We start from the raw sequence: 27,644 nt of genomic DNA on the forward strand, positions 1-27,644 counted from the left end.
GGAGAGAGCCAACCTGCCACGTGCCACATAGTTATGGTGGGACTGTAAGGGCATTAAGACCCTTCAGACTTACTTATAAACAATAACAACCTTGAGATGGTAGATGGGTGAACATACACCACCCAGATGTCTCCGGGAATCCTGTCCCAGTCAACAGTAGCAAACTGCTTGGTGGTTTGCTCAAGGAACTCTCCTTCCTAAGAAATCCCCTGGCATTTTGTATTTGTCTCTCCCTATCTCTGTCTTTTTCACTAGTGTACTCATAGTGATTGATGTGTGTGCCTTATGTTCCTTTTGAGATCATAAGCTTCTCTGGGGCAAGTGTTATAGTTCCCATACATCTAATAAAGGACCTCATATATCGATGGTCCTCTCCCAATAATTATTAAATGAATAATTTTAAAAGTTTTCACAACTCAAGTCTTAAGATTTTTTTTTTTTTTAATCTTTATTTAGTTTTGAGAGAGACAGAGTGCAAGCTGGGGAGGAACAGAGAGAGGGAGACACAGAATCCGAAGCAGGCTTCAGGCTCCGAGCTGACAGCACAGAGCCCAATGCGGGGCTCAAACTCACAAACCGTGAGATCATGACCTGAGTCGAAGTCGGACGCCTAACCGACTGAGCCACCCGGGTGCCCCTTAAGATTTTTTTTAAAAACTATAAACAAATGGTCAATATTTCTGATCATGTTGACTCTAGAACCTCGTCTTCAAGAAAGCCTTGCTTTTGCAGCCAGATTACTTCCTGTCCTTCCTTTGAGTCCCTCAAATACTTCTGAAGTCCTTATAGTTCATCTCTCATGGTTGTTCTACTTTGAATATGTAAGAGAATATGGCCTCTTTTTTTTCTTTCAAACTAGTTAATTTGAAGTGAATCCTAATTATTTCATGTATGCTACCATAGCTTGGCCTTCAGCATCTATGGAATATCCTTATGCATATTTTAAATGGTAGCAGATTTCATTGAATCTACACAAATCAAGTTTTACCATCTTGAATGCAATGCTATTTTTCCCTGGAAAATATTCCTTTGTTCCAGGGCTGTAACTAATACATCATGTTTGTATTTAGGGATCTCTCTGTTAATTTGCAAATCTGGTATAGTGCCTTCAGGTTCTACTTTTGGTTCATATTTACTGAATGTATTCTGCAAAGGCCATTGTAAATAATGTCTTATAATTTATTTCAATTAGAACCTGTACTTATGGCTAGCCATGTGTGAGAAAACATTAATACCATCTGTCCCATTGTTGATGGCTTCCAGAAGAACAGCTGGGCTATGAGAATTTGATTCAGCTAGACAATGCTTAGGTTTGATTTTATCCAGCTGGTGCAAGATGGACACTCACTTCAAACATTTTGCAACTTATTTACCTGCAAGCCAAATCTGAAAGAGCCCTCTAGTTCTTTGAAGTTCAGCCACAGAGTTCAACCTACCAAGGTCTAAGTAATGGACACATTTCAGGGATGATCCTGGAAAATGTGCAAATGTGTCATTTTTTTTTTTTTCTGGGGGAAAAATGCATTCTCTTGTGCTTTATTGCATATGGGATACAAGTTATATGTTTTGTGTAATAAATACAAGCTACTGTAAGCAAATGAAGCATATGCTTATAAAAAATTTTAGGTGAAAAAGTTCCTAGATACCAGAGATTTGACGACAATGATCCCAAACACAGGCTCTCCCTATAGCAATGATATTATACACAAATAGTCTATTTGTCCCATTCTTAATGCATTAAAAAGGGAGAAGATGTGTGGTAAAGAAACGGTCAGTTGGTTTATGACAAATGCCAATCAAAATAAAACAAAACCTGCCCTTTTCAAACAATGAGATTCATGATTATGTAGAATGACAAGACTAGCAAGTAAACAAACAATGATTCCAAATTCATGTATATTCAATGAAGGTGAACTTTTGGGGGAGGCAGAGAGAATTACAGAACTTTCTCTTTCCTGCTAAACAATATTAGCAATCGTGTATATAACTATAGAAACCAAAGAAATGTGTTTGTAACTTTCAGATTCATTCATTAACATTTATTGAATACTACTTTATACCAGAAAAACGGAGGGAGTGTTCCTTCATACATTCTAGTTTCAGTTAATCCTCACAGTGCACAACAAGGGAATCTGTAGCTCAGAGAAATTCAGAGACCTCTTCAAATCCATATAGGTGATTGAGCTTGTTTTTAAACTTAAGAACGTCTTGCTTCAATGCCTGTGTTTTATAAGAATTAATCTCCATTTTTTATCACTTTCCAAGATGGGTTTTAAGTGAGGAAACTGAAATTCAGGAACATTCAGTGTTCATAATCATGCAGCTAATATGTGATTCTTAGTGAAATTTTTAACAAACCCCTTTGGCCTGCTGCAAGACCATGTGAACCGTTGACTTCTCAAACTCTGTAACCCTGGTTTCCAGCATAAAATGGTATTTGATCAATGAGATTGTGCATGCCTCATTGGTTGTGTAAAACTGATCCCTGGTTGGTAAATTGCTTCTGACCCGGAGGAACTGGAAAGGAACTGGGAAACCTGAGAGGGGCTTTGTGCTTTGGGCTTTCCTGAGGGTGGTCACTGACATGTCCTTGAGGAGACCCTGAAAACTGTGCCTGTGGAGTTGTTATGAAAGATACTGATTCTTGTGGGGCATGAAACTTCCTCCTGAGGCCGACAGGGCAGCTCCTGCCACTAACCTCTAAGGCTCTGTCGCCTGGCACCTGGGCTGTCACCCGGGTGAGCATAACCCCTGTGGTGCCCGGTCGGTCGCTCTGTGGACTGCCGCAGGGACCCCACTGGAAGGAGCGACTGGCGCTGCCCTGCTGGTGAGCCGGGGTCCCCAGCCTCTCGACGGACGCCAGGGGTGGGCGGGGTCCAGAGCATCCCCTGTGGGGCCTTGCGGTGTGATGAAGATGAATCTGCAATAGTACTCTGGTGTCCAAGTGCTGTCCCTGCTACATCTTTCTGTGCTTTATTTTGTCTCAGAAACTCACAGCTTGTTTAGCTTTGCTGTTATCACTTAATGCTGTTCCGGTTTGGAGTGTAGGCGGCCTGTGACCGAGGCAGCTCTGGAAGCCTCTAGCATTGATGCAGAGCCGCTCAACTCTTCCTCGGATCCAAGTTGTTTCCTGGAAATTCAAATGAGATTATATCTGTTGATCACTTGCGGGTTGTGTGGCACATAGAATGGTGACACCGATGGTTTTGTTTGTTTGTTTGTTTGTTTGTTTGTTGCTTTGGCCAATCGAAGAGAGATTTCATGAGTTATTTTCTTCTTCTGCTCCTCTTCTCCCTCCCTCCCTCCCTCCCTCCCTCCCTGCCCTCCACAGGCAGCCTCCCGTCAGTGAGTCTCATTGGAGAATGTTGTTGCAGGACATGTTAACTATGCAGCAGAATGTTTACACCTGCCTGGATTCTGATGCTTGCTATGAGGTAACTCTACACATGGAAATTATTGCCTCTTAATTCGGAAGGTTTAGTTGTTACAGTGTGTTTATCGGACACAAAGGTGATGGCCATAGGCTTCATTATAAGTAATACTATTGAGTAAGGGAGTAGTGCTTTCTTTTTTTTCTTTTTCCCCCCCGAGTTTATTTATTTTTGACAGGGAGAGAGAGAGTATGGGAGGGGCGGAGAGAGAGGGAAACAGAGGATCCTAAGCAGGTTCTGTGCTGTTAGCTCAGAGCCTGGCGTGGGGCTTGAACTCAGGAACCATGAGATCATGACCTGATCTGAAATCAAGAGCCTGTCGCTTGGTGGCCTGAGCCAGCCAGGTGCCCTGGTAGTGCTCTCCAAGCTGAGCGCTTCCCCACCTGTCTTCCCTGTCTTTGTTATTCAGTGCGTTCCTCCCCAGTGGGACCAAGGAACACATCCTTGTCTCCTCTCACTTCTCGGTTTTGCTGGTCACTAAAGCGTATTTGATGTACCTGGGAAAGGTCTGTCAAATCTGTCCTGTCTTCATCTCTGCTAAATTGTAATTCTTCTTGTCTCCCGACCTCCGTATTTCTCATCTACACTGATTCCGAGCATTCTTCTAAAACACATCCTCTCGTGACGCGCCCCTTCCTCACATTTGGTGCTTGCTCCATTCAGCATCAGAAAGTAGCCGTGCTTGTTAGTGTGGCAGAGAAAGCCACAGCACACCAGCTTTCCCGTCCGCTCTCCCCTGTGTTACTCTGCACACGCAAGGGTCACCGTGTACCCCGTCCTTCGCTACGTCCACCACATCTGCCCTGACTCTGCACGCACCATGCGGCTTCACGTCTCTGTGACTCTGCCAGCATCGTTCCCTTTGCCTGGATATATCCCTCTTTCCTTTATCTGAAAATTGCTGGTAATTTTTAGGACTCACTTCACTAATTATGCCCTCTAGGATGCCTTCCTTTGTCCTTTCATGTAACTTGTCTCTGTTATGGTCTTTCAAATGCGGTAACTTGTTTCCACATGTGGTTCTTCCCTTTGGTCATGGGCCCCTAGGGTAGGCATTATCGTATTCATGTTCATCCTCTTGTGCCCCGGTGCTTATTGGAATGTCCAGAACACAAAGGAGACTTAAGATATGGTTGCTAATTGACTTAGGGATGTAGCCCAGGGGATTGAATGATTATTTTTGGAAGGTATGTGTCATACCACCCAATTACTCATAGTCCGTGTGGAAAAATGATCCAGCTAACCCACTTTTAGTGAGAGATAGTTTAAAAGCAGATTCCTGTTTTGAGTTTTTCTGTCAGTAAACCAGACATGAAATTGTATAGAATATTTCTTGTGTTGCTCTGCTCTGACATCGCAAAGCATGACCTGTTGATGAGAGTTATAAATATAGGTCTGTATTCTGTGAAATTGGTTGGCATTTTTATTCAAGGTGATTTTAACAAAACAGTGCTAATATAGACTGTTAAGAAATCGTTTTGTATTTGAACTTCAGGTTTTTAAATGCTTGAATGAGAATGGAGTTTACATTGATGATTATAGTCTCAGACCACGTACATATAACTGCCAGGAGCTTCCCCTTTTGTGTCTAAAGTGAAAACTTGAAATCCAGTTCCAGGAGAAAGTCTATATTCACATGGGATCCAAAACCTAACCATCATGAATATGTCTGAAGTAGTGTTTTTAAGTTGGGATGGCATTGTTTTGTTATTTTCCTGTTTTCGATTTTCATTGGAAAATTGGCAATAAGTATATTACACTTAACTAGCTCTTGTATAATTGCATAACAGCTTGACATATTGAATTGTTTTATATTTTAACACCTTTTTATTAGACTTTGATATTTTAATGACTTCTGGCCATTAGTCTCAGTTCTTAGAGAAAACATTTGAAAGCATATTATAACAGTTTTGAAATGGTTATAGAGGAAGGTAATACAGATTTGGCAAACTTACATTTTTTTTTTCAAACTTACATTTTTAAATACTATTTTAGTACCTTTTAAGTTATGCTATATTATCCTGCTGACTCTTGGCTATTATGTTGGGGTTTTCAACAATACTTGGGAGATATTCGAAAGCTCAATGGCACAATTTTGAAAATGTTAAACATTTTGATATAGCAGGTAGGGCAGAAATCTATATTGTTTATTTTAGCAAAAACTTTTAAATTTTAGAGTGAGTGAATTATATTTTTCAATACTTGGCATTAACTCTCTATGGCTTACTTGAATAACCCAAAGGAATAGAGAAACTGTCATATCTAAGTCATTTGGGTCCCTTGGATTAAGCCATTTTCACTTGTCGCCTGTAACTGATTACAGCTGCTTGTTGGTAATTTGCTTTCTGTCACAATATGTATTTTATAGCAGATCCCATGTAGATATTAGTAATATTAACCTTATCAGTCATTTCAATAAAGGCCTGTCTGAAAATACTACCTTCCCTAGAGGCCTAGAAACAAGTGAAAAGGAGGGAATCCCATGAAAATTGGGTAGTCGCCTTAATTGTAAGAAAACTCTATTCTCCATGAAATCTACTTTTTTCAACTCTTGCTTCTGTTTCTGTGCTATCCTTATCCTACAGAGGAGTCCTAAGAGGGAAGAACATTCTTGGGGAAGTTGTTATACTAATTATATATTGACGTTATTAGTGTAAATTTAAAGGAATCTCTTTAAGACTTTTTTTGGACTAAGTAATAAGTACATAATCTCAGTTATACAGTAAATTTTATATTGATGCTATTAGTTGCCTAGTAGAATACAGTGTTTGCATGATTACCTTCTATCAGTGGCTCTTGTTTTATTTCAATAGTTTTTAATTTGCAGATTGGAAAAAAAAAGTTCATGTTATATTTGCAGCTTGGCTAGTATGTAAGCCTGAATTCAGATGCATTAAGCAGTCATAAATTATAGGTGTCATATTCAGAGATTTTCTTTTAAAAATTGAACTATTATAAATAGTTTAAGCAGAGTAGGCCCTGTTGAGTATGGGACAGTAGGTCTAAGGAATCCTGTTTTTAATGAACATGAACTTCAGATATTTGACTCAAATGTTCATTGTACACATTGAGGTATGGTTGACCCTTGAACAGCATGGGTGTGAACCACACGGGTCTACTTACTTATACACGGGTTTGTTTTTGTTTTTGGTGAGTACAGTACTGTAAATGTGTTTTCTCTTCCTTGTGATTTTAATGTTACTTCTGGCTTACCTTAGTGTAAGAATAGTTATAGAATACAGTAAATAAAAAATATGTGTCTATCACCTGTCCATATTATCACTGGGGCTTCCGCTTAACAGTAGGCTGTTAGGAGTTAAGTTTTGGGAGAGTCAAAAGTTATACTGGGATTTTTGACTGCGTGGGGAGGTCAGCACCCCTGCCCCTGTGTCGTTCAAGGGTCAACTGTATTATGCTTCCTGTTAGTGCGTTCAGTTAAACGATTTCTTCTTCCTAAAAGATGAGTTTGTTTTATTGAGGTGAAATTCACATGACATAAAAGTAACCACTTAAAGCGTACTTCCTTGCCATTTAGTGCATTCAGTCTCACTTGTGCAACTGCTACCTGTACGATGAATGTTTTTTTAATCTATTTCGTTTGGATATCAGAGCCTTCGTTTTCTTGAGGAGCACTGTATCTGCCCTCTTTGAGGCTAATTCCAGTTTCTTCTTTCCCCCAGATATTTACAGAAAGCCTTTTGTGTTCCAGTCGCCTTGAAAACATCCACTTAGCTGGTCACATGATGCACTGCAGTGCTTGTTCGGTAAATCCGCCAGCTAGCGCGGCCCGTAAAGGAAAGACCCAGTGCAGGGTCAGTTATGAAAGAAGTATTGACTTGGTTTTGGCCGCCAGCAGAGAGTACTTTAACGCTTCTACCAGCCTCACGGATAGCTGCATGGATCTGGCCAGGTAGAGTAATTCCACGTTCTTCCAGAAGAGGGAGGGGGGAAGTCAGAATACACAGACTCCACTGTTGGTTTGGTTCTTTACTTTACAAAATATACCACCACAGGCTCAGACTGACTGTCCTCCATGGGGCACAGTTACTTATTGCTTGAATACAGAAAGATAATTACGTTATGAATATTCATCAGCTTTCCCGTGACCCCTTTTCTCCAGCATACTTTCCCAGTCTTTCTTGCTGATGATCTGTAAGATTGTATATCTTTTCTCTTAGAAAGGATTTATGAGATGGCCTGTAAATTCAAGTTCTGGAAATTTTTAGCACATTTAGGCAATGGCCATATGCTTTGCATGACTTTGCTCTGTTTGGGGATGAGGGACCTGATTAGATGATAAAGCTTCAAAGTCCCTTCCAGGTGGAAATTTCTGGACTGTGAATTCTGTTTCTCTTTGGCCTGTTGTCCTGGAGATTTAGTGTTGATCTTTTTACTGTTGATTCTTAAGAGCTTTCTGTGCATAAAGGACATTTACCCTTTGCATCTCTTACATGTTTTAACCACATTGCCAAGTTTTTATTATGTATGATTTTCAAATCGCTGTTCAGAATCTTTAAAGATTTTGATTGTTTTCTTTTATAGTTTCTATCTTGTGTGTCATCCTTTGAAAGACCTTTAATTCCCAAGACCATTATAAGAGTTTTTCATGTTGTTTTTCACTACTTTGATAGTTATATTTTCACATAGAAATTTTAGGCCCATTAGGAATTAATTTGGTTGTAGTGATTGTGGTACCTATTTAGATTAATTTCCCCCCCAAATGACTAGTAGCTAAAAGCTTAAAGGAAACTTTCCCCCCACCAGTGATATCTTATTACAGAGAGAACCATGTTTTCTCAAACCGTGTTATTGGACTTGACAGAGTTGTTAAAAATAGTAAATTTTTTTTTTTCTTCTCTCCTAAGGGATTGTGTTTCTATTTCAGACGATGAAAATATCAAATAGAATAGCTTTTAAAACTGGGAGTTGTGTTTGACCTAAATCTTTTTGGCAGGAGTTTTCAGAGATTGTTTTTAAATCTACACTTCTGATATTTCCCTTTCATTCCATCCCTTTTTCTCCCACAAGGACACACGTTAATTTGGAAAAGATGCCATATATGTGTGTAAGGTGGCACCAGACTGATTATGGTCTGTAAGGCTGGGTATATTGAAATGTTGACAGTAATATTTAATATAGAAAATAGCCCTTACATTCTTATTGATTAAATTATCATGAGCTAGTTTTTTTAATGTTTATTTGTTTTTGAGAAGGAGCATGAGCAGGAGAGGGACAGAGGAGGTGGGGGGGAGAGGGCACAGAGGATCAAAGCGGGCTCCGTGCTGACAGCAATGAGTCTAGTGCGGGGCTCAAATACAAACCATGAGATCATGACCTGAGCTGAAGTTGGACACTCAACCGACTGAGCCACCCAGACACCACTGAACTAGTTTTTTAATTGAGGAAGTAATACATCCAATGAGATAAAAATATTCAGCAATAGAAAAAAGGATATTTCTGATAATTCTCTCTTCATTCTTGTTGCCCTAACTTTATCCTTTAGCTATCTTTTTAAGCCATTTTCCTATGTATCTTTCCAAAATATCTTCTTGAACGTTACCCTCTTCTTAAGTCACAAATGGATGCATACCTTTCTGCATCTTGTTACTTCCACTTATGATCTATTCTGAAGGTTTTTTCATGAGTGCCTGTAGGCTTGATTCATTCTCTTTTGATGGTTGTAGAATATTCCATTGTTTGACTTTCTAGAATTTATTTGATTAGCTTGTGATTTAATGCATTGTCTTATATTTTAAAGTTTGAGAGAGAGAAAGCGTGTCCACGTGCATGAGTGGGAGAGGAGCAGAGAGAGAGAGAGAGAGAGAGAGAGAATGAATCCCAAAAAGGCTATGTACTATCAGCACAGAGCCTGCCTGCCACGGGCTCCTGAACCTGATACATGGATCTCATGAACCATGAGATCATGAACTGAGCTGAAATCAAGAGTTGGATGCTTAACTCACTGAGCCACCCAGGTGTCCCTCTTATATTTTAAAAACACCATGATACTCAACATCCCTACTTACGTGTGGGCGTGTGCTAGTCTGTCTGTAGTATAAATTGCTAGAACTGGGAATTCCTGGGTTCAAAGATAGTTCAAAGATAGAATTTTGGTAGATACCACAAGGTTCTGTCGCTTTTCGTCTTGAGTCAGCAGTATATGTTAGTGCTCATCTTATTTAAATTTTAAAGTTTTGCAAGCAAGGTAGACCTGTATCCATCATACAGATGGGTACTGGGGCCATGGGATCTTCATCAGGTGGTCCATGATTTTAGCACCATTAGCCCTTCCTGGCCTGATCTCTACCAGTCTTTCTAGGCTTGCGTCTCAATGTCCTTCCACATGCACCTTTCAGAAAGTTGGTTAATTAAAATATTTATTAAGGACACTTTGTTTGGATTTTTAAAAACTTGCTTAAAATCCTCCATAGGGTATCACAAATTCTTAGTTTAGCAAAGTCACTTTCTCCTGTTTCGCTTTCATTTCACTATTGCATTACCAATGGACTCCTCCTTCTGATCAGAAAAATGTCCTTTGTGCAGTTTCTTAGGTTAGTCTTTTTTCCTTTGGGAAACAAAATTGTCACCGAAACAAGATGTTTGTTTTCCCTAGAAGAATAAGTGGAAATTACCTGAAATCTGTCTCCTTTTTTAAACCTTTCCTGTATGATTATCACCTTTGGAGTCAGCAGTAAAAAGAGTGTTAAAGGCAGAGTTAACACATTTTGCTTCATACTGTGGTACCATTACCTACTATCAGCATAACCCTGTGCGACTTACTTCACCTCTCTGAGCTTCAATTTTGGCTTCCTTAGAAAGGAGGTGATGCTATTTGCCTATCACACAGGATTGCTATGAGGACTCAGGAAGGTAATAGACAGCATCTAGCAGAACCTGGCATGGAGTCAGTATTTGATAAATGTGTGTTGGATCTCACATTGTTGAATACAGAAAGGCAACTTAGCCAAACGTGTGTTATTTAAAAAAAAAAAAAAAAAAAAAAAAAAACAAAACCCGAAACAACAGAATTTACCTGGTTTCCCCTAGGTGCTGCTTACAGCTGATAACAGATAGACCTGTGGCCATTCAAGAGGAGCTCGATCTTATCCAAGCCCTTGGATGTCTTGAAGAATTTGGGGTAAAGATCCTGCCTTTGCAAGGTGAATTTTCCATTTAGTGTTGCATTATTAACTTAGTATTCAGTTGTTTTGCATTGAATTATTAGCATTACCTTTGGCCATTTAATCCATTAGCAATAGATCCTACTCTCTGCCCCATTTTCAAATGAAATCTTAAGTGGATATCTAAAAAAAACAGAGCCGATGTCTTACTATAAATTTATTTTTTAAGTTCTCAGTTATGCCATTAAAAGGAATAACGTTAGTAACAGCTGTGAGGCTATTCGATAAAAACAAAAAGAAATGGGGGATTACAGATAGACTTTCAGATCTTCATCAGTTTTTGATGATGCAGTTTTTCTGTATTTTGTTTCAGTTGCATACATTTAAGTAGCTGTACATGATCATAGTTTATTTTGTTATGCTCAGTACAGACTATTCTTAAGTTGATACTATTTTTTTAAAAGGAAGAATGACAGGAAGCTCTTGATTAGAGTTTAATTCCTAGCAATATCTTAACAATGCTCAAGTTCTTTTACCTAAATGTACAGGTTGAGTAAGTACCACCCAAGACAAGCCTGCTGATACACAGTCGCTTGTGATCATTTGTGTACTTTGTGCGGTGAGGACAGTGTGTGTCTCCTAGTGTCCTGAACCTTACGTGACAAGTGGGAGATAGATTTTCTGTTGCCTTGAACTCCAGACCTCTGTGCCCTAAATAAAGCGGGTAGCTTGATCATTAGCAGTATGCTTGGTGCCTTCCATGTAATTTCTTATCTTTATTCTTATACCTGGAAATGTTGGGAATTGGGAGAGGGGAAGCTATAGCTGAGTTGTTTCCGTCTCTGGTTTTTGATGCATTTTCACTAGCATCGGCTCTTCTTCTTCTTCTTCCCCTTCTTCTTCTTCTTCTTCTTCTTCTCCTCCTCCTCCTCCTCCTCCCCCTCCTCCTCCTCCCCCTCCCCCTCCCCCTCCTCCTCCTTCTTCTTTTAAAACTCCTTGTACCTTTGGACAGTGGTGTCCTGTTACAGGTTCCTTGGTGTCCTTGTCCTGTGTAGGGTTTGAGTCAGATGGATCTTAGGGGATAGAAGTCAGTTGAGACCTTCTCGTGTTTTCATGTGGGTTTCCATTGTAGTTTTACTACAAATTAGAGTTTGTTAGATAAATTTATTAGACTTGAAAAAGGTAGTATTTGTGTTACCTTGAATATTATTGTTTGGAAGTAATTTCTAGGTGATTATACATATCCTGTAGCATCTTAAACAAGTACATTTATGGAGATTGTTAAATCACTGGAAAATTGTGTTTTTTGAGCTCAAAGCTTTTTAAAATTGTGAAGATTAATCAGAGTTACTAAAAAACATTTTCATTTTATTCTGAGATGTCTTAAATCATTACTTGTCTCCCCTGAAACACTTATATTTTCCGTTGAGGTGTTCAGCCCGTCAGCCCGGGAGAGTATACAGCACTAGGAAACTTTTGCCCTGGTTGGGCCAAGCCCTCATAGCTTTGACTCTGTATATGAGTGTATTTTATTAAAAAATTCTTTTTAATGTTTATTTATTTTTGAAGGAGAGTGAGACAGAGCATGAGAGGGGGAGGGGCAGAGAGAGAGGGAGACACAGGATCCGAACAGGCTCCAGGCTCCAGGCTCCGAGCTGTCAGCACAGAGCCCGACACGGGGCTGGGACTCACGAACTGTGTGTGAGATCATGACCTGAGCCGAAGTGGGATGCTCAACCGACTGAGCCACCCAGGCGCCCCTGTCTATGAGTGTATTTTAGCTGCTTATTTAATCCAGGCAGATTGATGTAATACAAAAAACATTTTCTTGCAGTTCCCCAAATGCAAATGAATTCGGTCAATTGAATTGAAATAACAAATCGAGCTCGTAATTTTCCGTGGTGCTCCATTAGCAGGACTTTTGCTGGCAGTGTTTGCACGTCATCTGATGGGTTTGAGAATCTGCGACTGAACCTGCTATCCTGCTGTTACTTCTGAGAGGTTTCCTGACTGAAGAGTATTTTAAGAAGGACATTTGCTTTCATGTCTTGACAGCTTTCCAGCTTGATATATTGATTTGGAGCTTCCTGTTGGAATGAATGTCAGAAAATTTTCTGGATGGGGACATGGGATGCTGCGTTTGTATCCTGTGTGTTGTGTTTATGCTGTAGATACAATTTAGGGTTAAGCTGCTTTTGTAGTCATCAGGGATACTGGACAAACCACATAACTTGGTATTTAAACACTTAAGGTCCAGGTATTTTTTTTTTTATAGCATACATAGTTTATTTTGTCACTCTGCTTTGTTTTAAAGCCTTGGCCTACACTCCAGGAGTTGGTACTGGTCACCAAGTGAAGGCTAAGGGTACTGAGTGACACTTAAAGAGTTCATAGAAAACAGGAACAGAAATAGCATGTAAAAATGATTCCTTACGTTTGAGTGTGTGTGTGTGTGTGTGTGTGTGTGTGTGTGTGCACGTGTTTGCTTTTCCCCATCATTTGGAAATTCATGTTTTATGTAAATTATTCTTAATATTCACATGGGCAGATGTGGGATATTTCAGTTGTCCCCCGTGTTTTCTATAGTAGGGTAAATCATTTTCAGTCTTACAGCACTGTGGTTAAAGCCACCCACAGCCAGTTTTGTCCAGCTAGTGACTGGACACGTATTTCACCTTTCTTTTTGTTTAGGTTTTCTCATTCACAAAATGGGGATGCTAACAAACAACTTCTAGAATTGCTAATAGACATGAAGGCCATGTGTTCACAGTGCCTGGGATATCGTAAGGGCCGTGCAAGCATCAAGTGTCATCTTTGTTATTTTACATGGAGGTTCTAGTGTCTAATTGGTGGTGGAATTAGAGTGGTCTTACCTGCTTGTCGTTGTTCCTCTTCCCCACCATCTCTTCACTCTCGTGTTCCTACTCTGCTTTCCTTCCATTCAAAACCCAAGTTAGCTTCTTACCCTATTCTAGGAACTGAAATGATGAAGAGAATAGGGCACACTTCTGACTCGGGGGGACTAACACCGATAACAAGACAGAGTCACATGAGTGTCACGTAGGAGTTTAAATTCTGATTCATCTGCTCTGAGCTTTGTGACCTGTGGCATCTTCGTGTTTTTGAATGTCCCCTTCCTCAGTTGGAGATAATAATACAATATTCTGTAGATAGACCTGAAAACTCTGTCTTGAAACATTGAGGAGTTTTACATTAGAGGATCTCATACTTCACAAGTATTTCTGTGCATATGTCAGTAGTAGTAATACAACTAACATTTATTGAGTAGCTTTCATGTTCTAAGTATATGTATTTGTTCTCAGAGGTCCTCTATGAAGTAGTGTCTATTATTGTTTCCAACTTCCAGATAATGAAATCAAAATAGAGGAGGTTAAATAGCTTGCTTAGGGTCACACAGTTAGAGATGGAGCTAGAATTCAAAGCTAGATAGTTTGGTACAAAAACCTGTGTTTGTCAAGAGTGAACCATACTCTTCTGATGAAGTGGTGTGAAAGTAAAAGATTTAATAAGGAAACTCAGGTGTTCTTGTTCATTGGCTAAGTGACTGCTGCATATTGTCACCTTCTTCCCCTGTCCAATTCAGATTTGTACTTCAGCAATGTCACGAGTAACTGCCTGTGCTGTTGTGTACATTTGGTGCCATTCGTGAATGACTGAAAGTGGTATTTTGCATCTGTGGTTTGTTGGGCATGATTCCCTGTCTGTGCCTTACAAGGTCGTGATTAGAGCGTTTGGCATGTGTGTAGCTGGTCGGTAAGAGCTTCTTATGTCTGAGATGTGTGTGTGTCTGTGAGAGTTATAGTTTGTGTGTGTGTGTGTGTGTGTGTGTGTGTGTGTGTGCATTTAAAACACTGGATCTATATTTGTGAGATCCACAGGAAAATGAGGGATCCTCAACTATTAAAAGATGCATACGTGTATATCTTTTTCATGGTCACTAATTCCATTTGAAAAGGAATTTTAAGCGTCGGAGACTCCTTTCCTTCATAGAAATATAATAACATCTAAGTCTTGAATTTGCCTAACCAAGAAATCACATTTTGAGATATAATTTAGCATGTCCTACAATAAGCAGTAAAAGAGAATTGGTCTAGTGATTGTCCAGAGGCTCAAAAAATAGAGAAATAAATAAAGTAAAAAGACGTTTGAATAAGGCAATTGCACTCTATTAGAATTCCACTCTGCAAATTTACTTAATGTCCTTAAAATATTAGTAGTTATGCCTTGCTTCGGGCAAGAAACAGACAAAGAACCAAACTTGGAACTTCAGAGAAAATGAAGATCTGTTGCTATGTGTGACTTCAGTTTAGAAAACTGAAAAAGTAGAACTTTGATTTTATTGAACTAGAGAAAGAATGGCTATATAGTAAGGAAGTCAGCTTACTAGAGTTATTGAAACCAGGGTTTCCCCGAGAGAACCAGCATTCATCAAATGTGGCTATAAAAGTGTGTACAGAAACCCCAGGTTCTTACATATGTAGACTGACCATGATATCTCGGTAGGGCAGGTTTTATTTGGAAAATCAAATGAGAAACATGCAGAAAGTACCTTTCTCATAGTAATTGCATCTGAAATAATGAGGTAGTAATATACATTTTCGTAAAATACATACAAGGAGGAAAACCCGTAAAACAGTAGCAAATGTTAAGAAAAAAAACAAAACAATTTTTTGATTGAGAAAAGTTTGAAGAACGCTGTATCAGTTAATTTTTGCTAGCCTGTGCTATAGGAAAAGTCTCGAAAGCCTCAGGGCCACGGAATAGAAGGTGAGTTCTCGCACACTGGCATTTCTGCAGCTCAGCTTTGTGAAGTGGCGTTCTCACGGGAGGGAAGAAGATAAGGAGTGGGATCCCACGGTGACTCTTAAACATTTGCTCAGACGTGGCATATGGCCACAGAAATCACATGACCAAGCCTAAGTCTAACGTCAGGTGGGTATTTGGGGCACGGCTCATTGTGAAGCAAGGAACTGAAGTCTACGTCTACCTTCCGTTTTATAGTGAAGGCCACAAGGGATTACTGTACTAGCAGATGCATGAATAGCCCTCTTAAAATAACCCAGTGTACACTCAAGTATTTAGGAATAAAAGGATGCGACATATGCAACTTATTCGCAAGTAGTTCAGGAAAAACAGGTGTGTGTGTGAGCGTGCGCGCGCACGTGTGCACACAGGCATTCGTGTGCGTATATGTGTGGAGAGGGAGTGCTCACCTGCATGATTGCACACGTGCATGTGTAAATGGAGCAGATTATTAGCAATTGGTTATTCTTGGCAAAACGTACAGAGTTCTTGGTATCATTCGGGCAACTTTTCTGTAAGTTTGAAATTAAATCATAATGAAAACGTACAATAAAAGGGCCCATTCCAAAGAAAACTACTACCGCTCTCCTTTATCTCACCAACCCCTGGACCTCCTGCCGCTTACCTATAAGAAGTTTTGGGAGAACCCAGAATATATGGGATAAAGCCATGGATTTGGGAATGGGTAAAGGAATGAAGGTATGAAAAATATTTTAAGGGGCTGGGTTGAATTCTGGTTCCATCACTTTTTCAGTGACCTTTCTGTACCTTTTTTTCCTTTGAAGATAATAGCATCTGCCTTACAAGTTCTGCCTTGTAGGGTTAATATATGTAAATTACCTATGACAGTGTCTGGGATATAGCTCATACTCACTGAATGTCAGCTGCTGTCATTATAGTTCCTACTGTTGTAATTATGGGGGCCTGGCCTCCCCGATAGTGACATGCTTCTTAAAGGTTGCTACGGGGGCGCCTGGGTGGCGCAGTCGGTTAAGCGTCCGACTTCAGCCAGGTCACGATCTCGCGGTCCGTGAGTTCGAGCCCCGCGTCGGGCTCTGGGCTGATGGCTCAGAGCCTGGAGCCTGTTTCCGATTCTGTGTCTCCCTCTCTCTCTGCCCCTCCCCCGTTTATGCTCTGTCTCTCTCTGTCCCAAAAATAAATAAAACGTTGAAAAAAAAAAATTAAAAAAAAAAAAAAGGTTGCTACGTCTCCCTTAAGTAAAAAAAACATCTCTTCGTAGCATATACATAATACTCTTTGCTGAAGCTTTTTTCTCCCTTTAAGTGTCCTTAATTATCTTATAGTGTGAATCACTGTGATCAGACATGTTTTATTTTCCTAATATCTGTCTTAAGTGAGAAGATAGGGCCGGTTTGGAGAAAGGTTAATACATTGGAACTGTGAGCACTTGAAAGATCCCTGCCCTTTAAAAACAGGGGTGATGACGTGGCGGTAGAAATATGGATGTTTGGAATATGGGATGGATTTTGGGGTGGAGGGGTTAGGTGAATGGGGGTGCAGGTGTGATAGGAAGTATCTGACGTTTTCAGAGACAGATAGTGAATTCTTTAAAATTTTCCGAGGCCTTACATGGCAGTTGAAAAGGTGACGCTTTGTCATAGCTCCCTAACGTCAGCGCCTTCACTCTTTCAGAAGCTGGGTGACAAAAGATCCAAGCTGTACATTATTTATTCAAAAGCAACAACAATTGTAATTTTTTAAAAACAATCGTGTCTTAATTCTTTTTGATCTGGAGGCTGAAAGCTTTCATTGTGTTCACTTACCTAAAACTTGGACAGTCATGACACTCTTCCGTGATGTCCCTGGTTACCAGTCTTTAGTATGTCTCTCTTCCTTAGTGCGACTGTGCTCTGATCGGATCGGGCTCATCAAGGAGTGTATCTGCCAATCCCCCACGTGCTACAGACAGTCCGCCAAGCTTCTGGGCCTTGCTGACTTGCTGAGGGTAGCAGGTAAGCTTTGAATGCTAAATTGCAGAGTAGGGTTTCTGTGTTATTCTTGCCATCATCCCAGGCAAAAGTCAGAAAATCTACCTCCAGGTGTCAGAGAGCTGTTCTTGAGCAAGGATTTGTCTTCTCTGCAAAGATTGGCACGTTATAAAAATGGGTACCCATACTGAGCTGCTGGTCCTTTAAATGAGGACAGGCTCATTCAGGATGCTACAAAGAGCAGCAGCCAGGATTAGCATTTATCACCAGAAAGCTTAAGTGTAGAACAGGTCAGGCCTACCAGGTCACTTTCGGTGCCCAGATTCGGTGTGGCGTTTTTGAACCTGAACAATTTCTTAGAAAAATGCGTGCATTTACTGTTTGGTGGGGTTTTCACATAGGTGATCTTACTTCATCTCCTATTAAATGGTGGTGATGATGGTATTTTTCTCATTTTATAAGGGGAATTAAGGATCAGAGAAGTCCAATATCTGGCTCAGCAGGGTTAAATAGCAGAGCCTGACTTCTGAGGAGTCTTTCTGACTCTTTCATGTTTCTTTAACCACACTGTTCTGCTTACCAGAGTCTGTTAATAATTTTCTTTTGTATTTTTGACTTAAGCTTATCTCCACAAAAACAGTTGTTGGCCATATGTTTTATAAGCAGTGGTTTGAAGTTAGACTTGTCCAAACCACATAGTATAGGCTCAAAAGTAAGTGAGATTTCTGTTTATATTTTGAACTTTTAAAAACATATATATCTAGTATATTTAGGGGACATACATTTATAAATGTTTTTAAATCTTAATATAAATGACTTACTCTTAAGGGCTACATTTTAGTAAATTGTCCTGTGTCATTGTCCTCTTCTAGTTCTGAAAGCAGAGAGTTAGCATCTTTACCCTCGGGCCCGCTGCAGCTTTGGGACCTGTCACCCATCGTGAGGCATTTGGATGACAGGGTGGGGGCGGAAATTGGGGGCAGGGAGTCAGAAAACCGCTTCAGTCCTCACTGTCCCATACGCTTGCAAAGTGGCTTTAGCTCCAGCTGTTGTCTCTGGTGACTGGCAATGATACCCTTGCTTCACCCTCCAAGTTACAGGATCCCTGAAGGAGTTAATGCCTATAAAAGCACTTCGTAAACTTTGAAGCGCTCTGTTCATCAGGGAACATTTTCATAAGGAAATTTCACAGAAACGAATGAAGCAGCTCAGGGATACTGCCAGCATTTTTATGTACCCACTAAGACTAATTTCCCGTTTTGTCCTGGGTCATGTTGACACGAAACAGGAATATCAGTGATCTTGGTAAATTGTAGGAATTTTTAATGGTATTGACATTCTTTCAGTCCCCTTCTGTACTATGCATTCTTTCATTTAATTAATTAATTAATTATAATTTTTAGGGGTGCCTGGGTGGCTCAGTCGGTTGAGCATCCGACTTCAGCTCAGGTCATGATCTCGCAGTTCGTGAGTTTGAGCCCCGCATCAGGCCCTGTGCTGACAGCTCAGAGCCTGGAGCCTGCTTCGGATTCTGCGTCCCCCTCTCTCTGCCTCACCCCTGCTTGTGCTCTGTCTCTGTCTTTCAAAAATGAATAAACATTAAAAAAATTTTTTTATTTATTATAATTTTTAGAGAAAGCGTGAGCTGGGGAGAGGGGTAGAGGGAGAGAAAGAATTCTAAGCAGGCTCCATGCTCAGTGTGGAGCCCAGTGTAGGGCTCGATCCTCAATCTGACTGAGCCACCCAGGTGCCCGGATACTCCTTTTTACATAGTAGCTCTTCGGTGATGTACAACAACCTCTTGTTCCCTGCGTTTTACAGATGAGGAAGCGGAAGCACAGAGAGGTAAAGTAGTACCGCTAGGTACTCTGGATACAAAGTTCTGTTCCACGCAGCTTCTGCCCTCCGGGCATTTGGAATCTTAGAGGGCTGAGGAAGCAGATAACTATGCTGCAACACAGGACATGATGTGTACCTGGCTTCTGCAACCAAATATTACAGAGGTTGGAAGAAAGGCAATGCTAATATTTTTCCCAGTGAGGAGGGTAATTAAGAAAGGAATCACAAAGCTGGTGACATTGATCTGAAGCACACAGGGTGTTTGGTTATCTACTGCTGCCTTACAGACCACCCCCAAAGTTCAGTGACTTAAAGCAAAATCATTTGATTTTTATTCTCCCAGTTCTGGAGGTTGACTGGGCTCAGCCAGGCAGTTCAGGATCTTTCATGAAATTGCACTCAGATAGTGTCGAGGGATAGATGGGTTCATCTCAAAGGTTGCTTTACTTACATGCCTGGCACATGGTCTGGGAAGACTTACATAGCTGGGGGATAAAATAGTCGGGGTCGGGGTCTTGTCTCTTCTCTTTATGGTTTCTCCTTGTGGTCTTTCCATATGGTGGCCTCAGAGTCCCAGCACTTCTTATGTGATGGCTGAGGGGTCCCAGAGTCAGTGTTCTGAGAGAAACCAGAAAAAGCTTCATGGAGTTTTCTAGTCCAGTTTTGGAATTTGGCCAGTTTCATTGCCATTGTGTCTTATTCATGGAGGCAGTCACATGGGCCCTCCCGAGTATAAGGGAAACACATATGGGCCCCACCTGAAGGCTTAACTGGGCCCGGATAATCTGCTTCTGAGCTGGCTTACTCGGCTGTTGGAAGAGACCTCAGTTTCTTCCTGGCTGGTGGCAAGAGGCCTCAGTTCCTTGCCACATGGACCTCTTCATAGGGCTCCTTAACTGTTCTGTCAACATGACACCTAATTGTTCCTCAAACAGTTGAACCATGAGAGACTGAGGAGGAAGCCCTCGTGTCCTTTATGACCTAGTCTTGGAAGTCTAGTCAAGTAAATCAGTAACCAGTCCCTGTCAATGGGAGGGTCACTGTGCTCCATCTTTAGAAAGGAGTGTCAGAGAAATTGTGGATGTGGCTTAAATTATATTTCATATACTCAAAGCCTTATCATGCCACCATTTATGTTCTTTCTTTCAGACTAAATATCAGAATTATTTTAATAGATGTCTTTTTTTTTTTTTTAATGTTTACTTGTTTTTGAGAGAGATAGTGCATGAGCAGGAGAGGGACAGAGAGAGAGAGGGAATCACAGAATTCAAAGCAGGCTCCAGGCTCTGAGCTGTCAGCACAGAGCCCAACACGGGGCTTGAACTCAAGAACCGTGAGATCATGACCTGAGCCAAAGTTGTATGCTTAACCAACTGAGCCACCCAAGAGCTCCTTTAATAGATGTCTTGTCTGGCCATACTCCTGGCTGTTAAGAATTTGTTTCGTTTTGTTTTGTTTGCAATATTTTTCTAGATCATTCTTTTAGGCTGTTTTTGGTTATGTTTTCCCACTAATCCACCTGTTCAGATTGGAACTTTCTAGAAAGAAAAACAGTTAAATATTTGAACTTTGGACTTGAAGGTGACCATTTAACCTATCTCCATATAAAAGTTTACATTAACTACAATAATAATCCTCCCCTTATGCTTTTATTCTTATCTAAGTTACGTGTTACTGCCCTTATAGCAAAGATATGACTCTTATTTTGAATGTGAGAAAACAGGGATAAAGAAGTGAAACAATTTATTGATGATTTCACAGTTAAGAAGTTTCTCACTTTGAATCCTTTACTCTTATCCTTTCTTTCCACCTTTTTGTTATTGTTGGATGATGGTAATTAATGGATCCTTAAAGTCAGCTGACTAGAGGCTTTATATCTGCAAAATATCTTTGCCACCTAGCCAAGCTGTCTTATGAAAAAAAAAATCACCCTTGGTCCTTTCATTTTTTTATTTAGATATTCTGAATAAATGGAAACATTTTGAGAGGATTATCTAGGAAATAGGTTTTATATTAAGTGTGATATGTGCATGTATTTTTGAGAAACTTTGTGCATATTGTTCCATTTCCAGTATTATGTGTCCGTGTTACAGAACATGGGTTTGTTGTTCTAATAATAATACTATTATGAATCATAGTGTTCTATCTTCTCTTAAAAAAAACAAAACCTAATGTCTTTCAATTAGCTTAGGCCAATACTTGGATTTTAAATCTGTGAAACACAGGATGGATATTAACGGTAACATATTTTAAAACTTTCATTCAAACCTTTCTGTGATATGTTTACTTTTTCTTCCAAACTGCATTATAGCTTAAAAATGCAAGGATCATTGCATTTTTCCTTTTTCTTTTTGGAAATATTGAAAATAATTTTAAAGTTTCATTACTTGATTAAAATATAACTTGTTTACTTTTTTTTTGTCTAAGTGTACAAATTGTGTTTATGTTGTAACTTTGAATTATAATAGAATCTCTACTCATTTCACTGAGTATTTTTTTTGAACCCCAATTATATGTATGACTTGGAGGTACTGAGAATTTAACAAGGGAAGGGACCCCTGTCTTGAGAGATCTTAAATTCTGATACTAGATGTAGATTTTTAAAACAATAATCCCAATAAATTGGTATTCTGAAAATGAAAAGTGAATAAACATGTAGGAGGTCACCTAAACCATACCTTTTTCGTGAAGAAAGTGTAGAGATGTCAAAGAAGGACATCACATCTAAATTGACTTCTAAGAATCTTTTTGAGAGATTAAGATCTTGTGTTACCGTAAACTGAATTTTGGTATGTTTTCTGAGAGCCTGCATGCTTACTATGATAAATAAAAGATAGTACTGCTAGTGAAACCATAAAGTTATAACCAATTTACTGTGTGTTTAAGGCTCCCCTCTTTGTATTTGTCATTTGTTAATAATAAATAAATAAATAAATAATAAATTAATTAATTAATTTAAAAAAATAGCAAAATATTTAATGCCACTACTGGGAGGAAAACTTTTTCTCTCCCCACTTAGGTTGGAATGGTTGGTCTGGGGCTGATACTGATCATTGATCTCTTAGGAGAATGAGAGCTAATTCCAGGATTAATAAATAGATTGGAAGGTCAAAGTTGCCTTGACATTTGTCCTGTAATCATTTAAAAAATCAGTCTCATCTCTACCTTTTATTTTTTAATTAATTCAAAATACAATGTTAATGAGCTGTTTTATTAATTGATGCTGCCATAATCATTAAGTTGTTTGCATGTGTTTACAGGTGAAGACCCAGAAGAAAGGCGTGGACAAGTTCTGATCCTTCTAGTGGAACAAGCACTTCGTTTCCATGACTACAAAGCAGCCAATGTGCATTGTCAGGAGCTGATGGCCACAGGTGAAATAGACAAATTACTTAACACTTTGCTCAGGTCCGCTTTGCATGATGAGTAATGGAAAAGGTCTGTTCTGAAATCAATTGGCCTGATTGGGAAGCCAGGCACATTTTCTTCAAAAGACTTGAGGAACCTTTTAGGAGCACTAATCAGTCTGTATTCTTTGTGCTTATATATTAATGTAAGTACTTAATGGGCTGAGGGGTTATATTTTAGCTGAGATTTTGGTTGCTTTCCATTGTCTATTAAAAATATGCTCATAATTTTTAAGAACAATTTTATATAAAATATTTTAATGCCTTTTCATGTATTTGTTATATAAAAGAAAATTTAAAATTTTTGAATTATCTATGATTTGTGAGTAGTTAATGTTTCTAGTCTTTAATTTTTTTTTTAAAAAAGGATAACATAGTGCTTTTCAAACCGATCTTGAGAAGTTAGAAAGTAGTCTGCAACCCTAAAATTTTCTATAGTGAAAATTCCAGTCTCTGGAAGATCAGATTTGTGTGTGTCTGTGTGTGTGTAGAATAATTTCACTATGAAAGAACATATTCCCCCATGGGGTAGGAAGTGATGTTGTCTGATCATAGACTCTCTACTAAATGATCTGCTTTCTGTAGCTGTCTCTGAGTGTAGGAAAGCTCAAGCATATCTTTTTATGTTCGGCATAGAAGGAACGTACTTAAACATCATAAAAGCCATTTATGTAAAGCCCACAGCTAATACCATCCTCAATGGGGAAAAACTGAGAGCTTTCCCCCTGAGATCAGGAACACAACAGGGATGTCCACTGTCACCGCTGTTGTTTAACATAGTGTTGGAAGTGCTAGCATCAGCAATCAGACAACAAAAGGAAATCAAAGGCATCAAAATAGTCAAAGATGAAGTCAACCTTTCACTTTTTGCAGATGACATGATATTATATATGGAAAACCCGATAGACTCCACCAAAAGTCTGCTAGAACTGGTACATGAATTCAGCAAAGTCACAGGGTACAAAATCAATGTACAGAAATCAGCTGCATTCTTATACACTAATAATGAAGCAACAGAAAGACAAATAAAGAAACTGATCCCATTCACAATGGCACCAAGAAGCATAAAATACCTAGGAATAAACCTAACCAAAGATGTAAAAGATCTGTATGCTGAAAACTATAGAAAGCTTATGAAGGAAACTGAAGAACATACAAAGAAATGGAAAAACATTCTGTGCTCATGGATTGGAAGAATAAATATTGTTAAAATGTCAATACTACCCAAAGCAATCTACACATTCAATGCAATCCCAAACAAAATTGTACCAGCATTCTTCTCAAAGCTAGAACAAGCAATCCTAAAATTCATATGGAACCACAAAAGGCCCCGAATAGCCAAAGTAATTTTGAAGAAGACCAAAGCGGGAAGCATCACAATCCCAGACTTTAGCCTCCACTACAAAGCTGTAATCACCAAGACAGCATGGTATTGGCACAAAAACAGACACATAGACCAATGGAATCAAATAGAGACTCCAGAATTGGACCCACAAGAGTATGGCCACCTAATCTTTGACAAAGCAGGAAAGAATATCCAATGGAAAAAAGACAGTCTCTTTAACAAATGGTGCTGGGAGAACTGGACAGCAACATGCAGAAGAATGAAACTGGACCACTTTCTTACACCATTCACAAAAATAAACTCAAAATGGATGAAGGACCTGAATATGAGACAGGAAGCCATCAAAACCCTGGAAGAGAAAGCAGGAAAAAACGTCTCTGACCTCAGCTGCAGCAATTTCTTACTTGACACTTCTCCAAAGGCAAGGGAATTAAAAGCAAAAATGAACTATTGGGACCTCATGAAGATAAAAAGCTTCTGCACTGCAAAGGAACCAGCAAAACTAAAAGGCAGCTGACAGAATGGGAGAAGATATTTGCAAATGACATATCGGACAAAGGGCTAGTATCCAAAATCTATAAAGAGCTCACCAAACTCTGCACCCGAAAAACAAATAATCCAGTGAAGAAATGGGCAGAAAACATGAATAGACACTTCTCTAAAGAAGACATCCGGATGGCCCACAGGCACATGAAAAGTTGCTCAACGTCACTCCTCATCAGGGGAATACAAATCAAAACCACACTGAGATACCACCTCAAGCCAGTCAGAGTGGCTAAAATGAACAAATCAGGAGACTATAGATGCTGGAGAGGATGTGGAGAAACGGGAGCCCTCTTGCACTGTTGGCGGGAATGCAAACTGGTGCCGCTACTCTGGAAAACAGTGTGGAGGTTCCTCAAAAAATTAAAAATAGATCTACCCTAGGACCCAGCAATAGCACTGCTAGGAATTTACCCAAGGGATGCAGGAGTGCCGATGCATAGGGGCACTTGTACCCCAATGTTTATAACAGCACTTTCAACAATAGCCAAATTATGGAAAGAGCCTAAATGTCCATCACCTGACGAATGGATAAAGAAGTTGTCGTTTATATATACAATGGAATACTACTTGGCAATGAGAAAGAATGAAATCTGACCTTTTGTAGCAACACGGATGGAACTGGAAAGTGTTATGCTAAGTGAAATAAGTCCTACAGAGAAAGACAGATACCATATGTTTTCACTCTTATGTGGATCCTGAGAAACTTAACCGAAGACCATGGGGGAGGGGAAGGCAGAAAAAGTTACAGAGAGGGAAGGAGGCAAACCATAAGAGACTCTTAAAGACTGAGAATAAACTGAGGGTTGATGGGGGGTGGGAGGGAGGGGACAGTGGGTGATGGGCATTGAGGAGGGTACCTGTTGGGATGTGCACTGGGTGTTGTATGGAAACCAATTTGACAATAAATTTCATATTTAAAAAACAAAAAAAATCAAGCGTATCTTTTTACCTAGTGTCTTTGTTTTCATAGCGAGTGGTTAAAAATGTAGTGCTTCACCTCGTAATAACTCATGGGGCGTGCACTTAAGAGTTTTGCACTTCGTGTATACCGTTAAAGAAAAATATTCTGTCATTTCTTAAAAATTGTAAGGAAGACATTATTCAGGACTTTTGCAATAGATGTTAAAACTATTGCATTAAGGGAGAGAGAAGAGACTCAATTCCAAATACGAGAAAGACAGATGGCGACTTAAAGCCAAGGAGCATGGTAGGGGGTCAGTGGATGGAAAATTAGCATGAGACATCAAGGTTCGTGGCATTCTTTCTGACATGCCTTAACAGGATTCTTGCTGAAGGCAGGCCAGGGTGATTAGATATCAGGGATGAGGGATGGGGAATTTGCTCACATATCAGCAATGATCAGTTGTCAAGGGTGGGAGATTCTCTCTAAACTGACTTTTTTGTAGGATTATTGCTGAAACTGGAGTATGCAGGCTCAGCCAGGCCAAGGTGTAGGCCTAGTTGTGAAGAAGCTTCAACAGAGCCTAATATTTGGTCAATGAAAAAATTGTTTTCAGTACATCTATGAAAATGTTTAAAAGTCTAGGGGAAAACACTGTGGTTTGTAATATCAGCATTAGAAAATCCGTTTCATAAAAGCTACCTACCTTCAGAATACCAACCAATATTAACATTAACCAGTTATTAAGCCACTATTGATATTAACCAATATTGACTTTGTAACATTAAGTTCAGAATAATTATGGTTGTCTGAAAAAAACGTGTATTATTCTAAAATTATTTTGAAAGCTTTGTTAAAGAATTTTATTCCCGTAAAGTGTAGTACCTGGATTTTTACTTTATATGTTTAGAGAAATTGTTCTGGACCCAGGCCTTTGTACTTAGAAAAAGCAAACCCTTTCAAAATAGAACTTAGTACTTAGAAAAAACAAACAAACCCTTTCAAACTAGAACTCCTTCAGTGACAAATAAAACTATATTTTACTGGAGTATAACATTGTGCAGCAAACATCTCTGCTTAGTGCCACGACGGACAGCGTGCCTTGCGCTGTCCTTGGATCTCTGTCTTCTATAAAGTGAATGTGTCTGTGTAGCTGCCTGTAATAGTTTTTCTTTTCTCACACTTGGCAAGTTTACAAAGTGGCTTTTAAATATAAACGTGATTTAATCCTTCAACAACTCAAGGAGGAAGGCATTATTACTGTCCCTTTGTGGTAGTAAAGGAGCTGTGACATCTGGGACTCTCTCAGGCACACACAAGTGCTAAATAGCAGTGTTGGGCTGTATCCTCAGGTCTTCCGAATTCAGATCTCTGACTTAGCTTTTTACTCACTGTCAAAGCTAAGTAGATGATGGGTAGTCCTTGTCAGGTATTCTAAAAGGAAACAGAGTTTATCAGAAAAACAGGTGGGATATTGCTAACCTTTCTGGATAATAAGCCAGCCCAGTATTTCTTTTCTACTTTACTTTAGATCCTTATGTGTTTCTTACTGCTTATAAAAAAGTTACGCATCTCTAATGACCAAGATTGTGCTTTGGTGACACAAGACCTGAGCAGAAATCCACTGAGTTTCTCATGTTAGATTGGAGATTTTTCTTCTGGTGAAAATCCGTTTGTTTTTTCTTGCTCATTTTATAGGTTATTCTAAGAGTTGGGATGTTTGTAGCCAGTTAGGACAATCAGAAAATTACCAGGACTTGGCCACGCGTCAGGAGCTCATGGCTTTTGCTTTGACACATTGCCCTCCTGGCAGCATTGAACTTCTTCTGGCAGCGAGCAGCAATCTGCAGACAGAAGTAAGTGTTCCAGTAAAGTAAATCCCAAACTGTAGGAAATCTGATTTGTTGGGTGTGTGGATCTGAGATCTTGCGATTGTTTTTTTAAATAATATGGAAGAAAAATAGCTTGTCACTTATGTGAAAAGGGATTTGGAGATATTGGATAGAAGGTAGTGTTGTTGGCTTATTATAGTAAGGGAGAAAGGTAGGAGGTAATATTAAGAGGTAAATTATTGGATATAATGGAAGAAATTAGCGTTGTCAAGAATTAAACATGAGAAATGGTCATGGAAAATATGTTAAAAACCAGTGGTGATACCATCCCTCGGAAGTCGTTTGGAGAGTGCCGAATCCTAACCACTAGACCACCAGGGAACTTGGAAGTCCTTTGGAAATGGCGGAGGACGGAGTTTTGGTTGGGGAGATGCTCAGTTTCCCAAAAT

The 27,644-nt window shown here is 39.5% G+C and overlaps 1 protein-coding gene across 3 annotated transcripts in view; it reads left to right on the top strand.

The window, feature by feature from the left end:
- The window catches only part of NBAS (NBAS subunit of NRZ tethering complex), a 339,328-nt gene that overhangs the window by 161,242 nt on the left and 150,442 nt on the right, over positions 1–27,644 (top strand). For all 3 annotated transcript variants that reach the window (XM_047852270.1, XM_047852271.1, XM_047852272.1), the window contains exons 29-34: positions 3,332–3,434; positions 7,112–7,341; positions 10,479–10,591; positions 17,236–17,349; positions 22,425–22,538; positions 27,062–27,219. In XM_047852270.1, the coding sequence (XP_047708226.1) occupies positions 3,332–3,434; positions 7,112–7,341; positions 10,479–10,591; positions 17,236–17,349; positions 22,425–22,538; positions 27,062–27,219 (832 nt within the window). The remainder of the gene's footprint in view (positions 1–3,331; positions 3,435–7,111; positions 7,342–10,478; positions 10,592–17,235; positions 17,350–22,424; positions 22,539–27,061; positions 27,220–27,644) is intronic.

Source organism: Prionailurus viverrinus, chromosome A3 (assembly GCF_022837055.1).
Source record: "Prionailurus viverrinus isolate Anna chromosome A3, UM_Priviv_1.0, whole genome shotgun sequence".
In the NCBI taxonomy this organism is placed as follows: domain Eukaryota; kingdom Metazoa; phylum Chordata; class Mammalia; order Carnivora; family Felidae; genus Prionailurus; species Prionailurus viverrinus.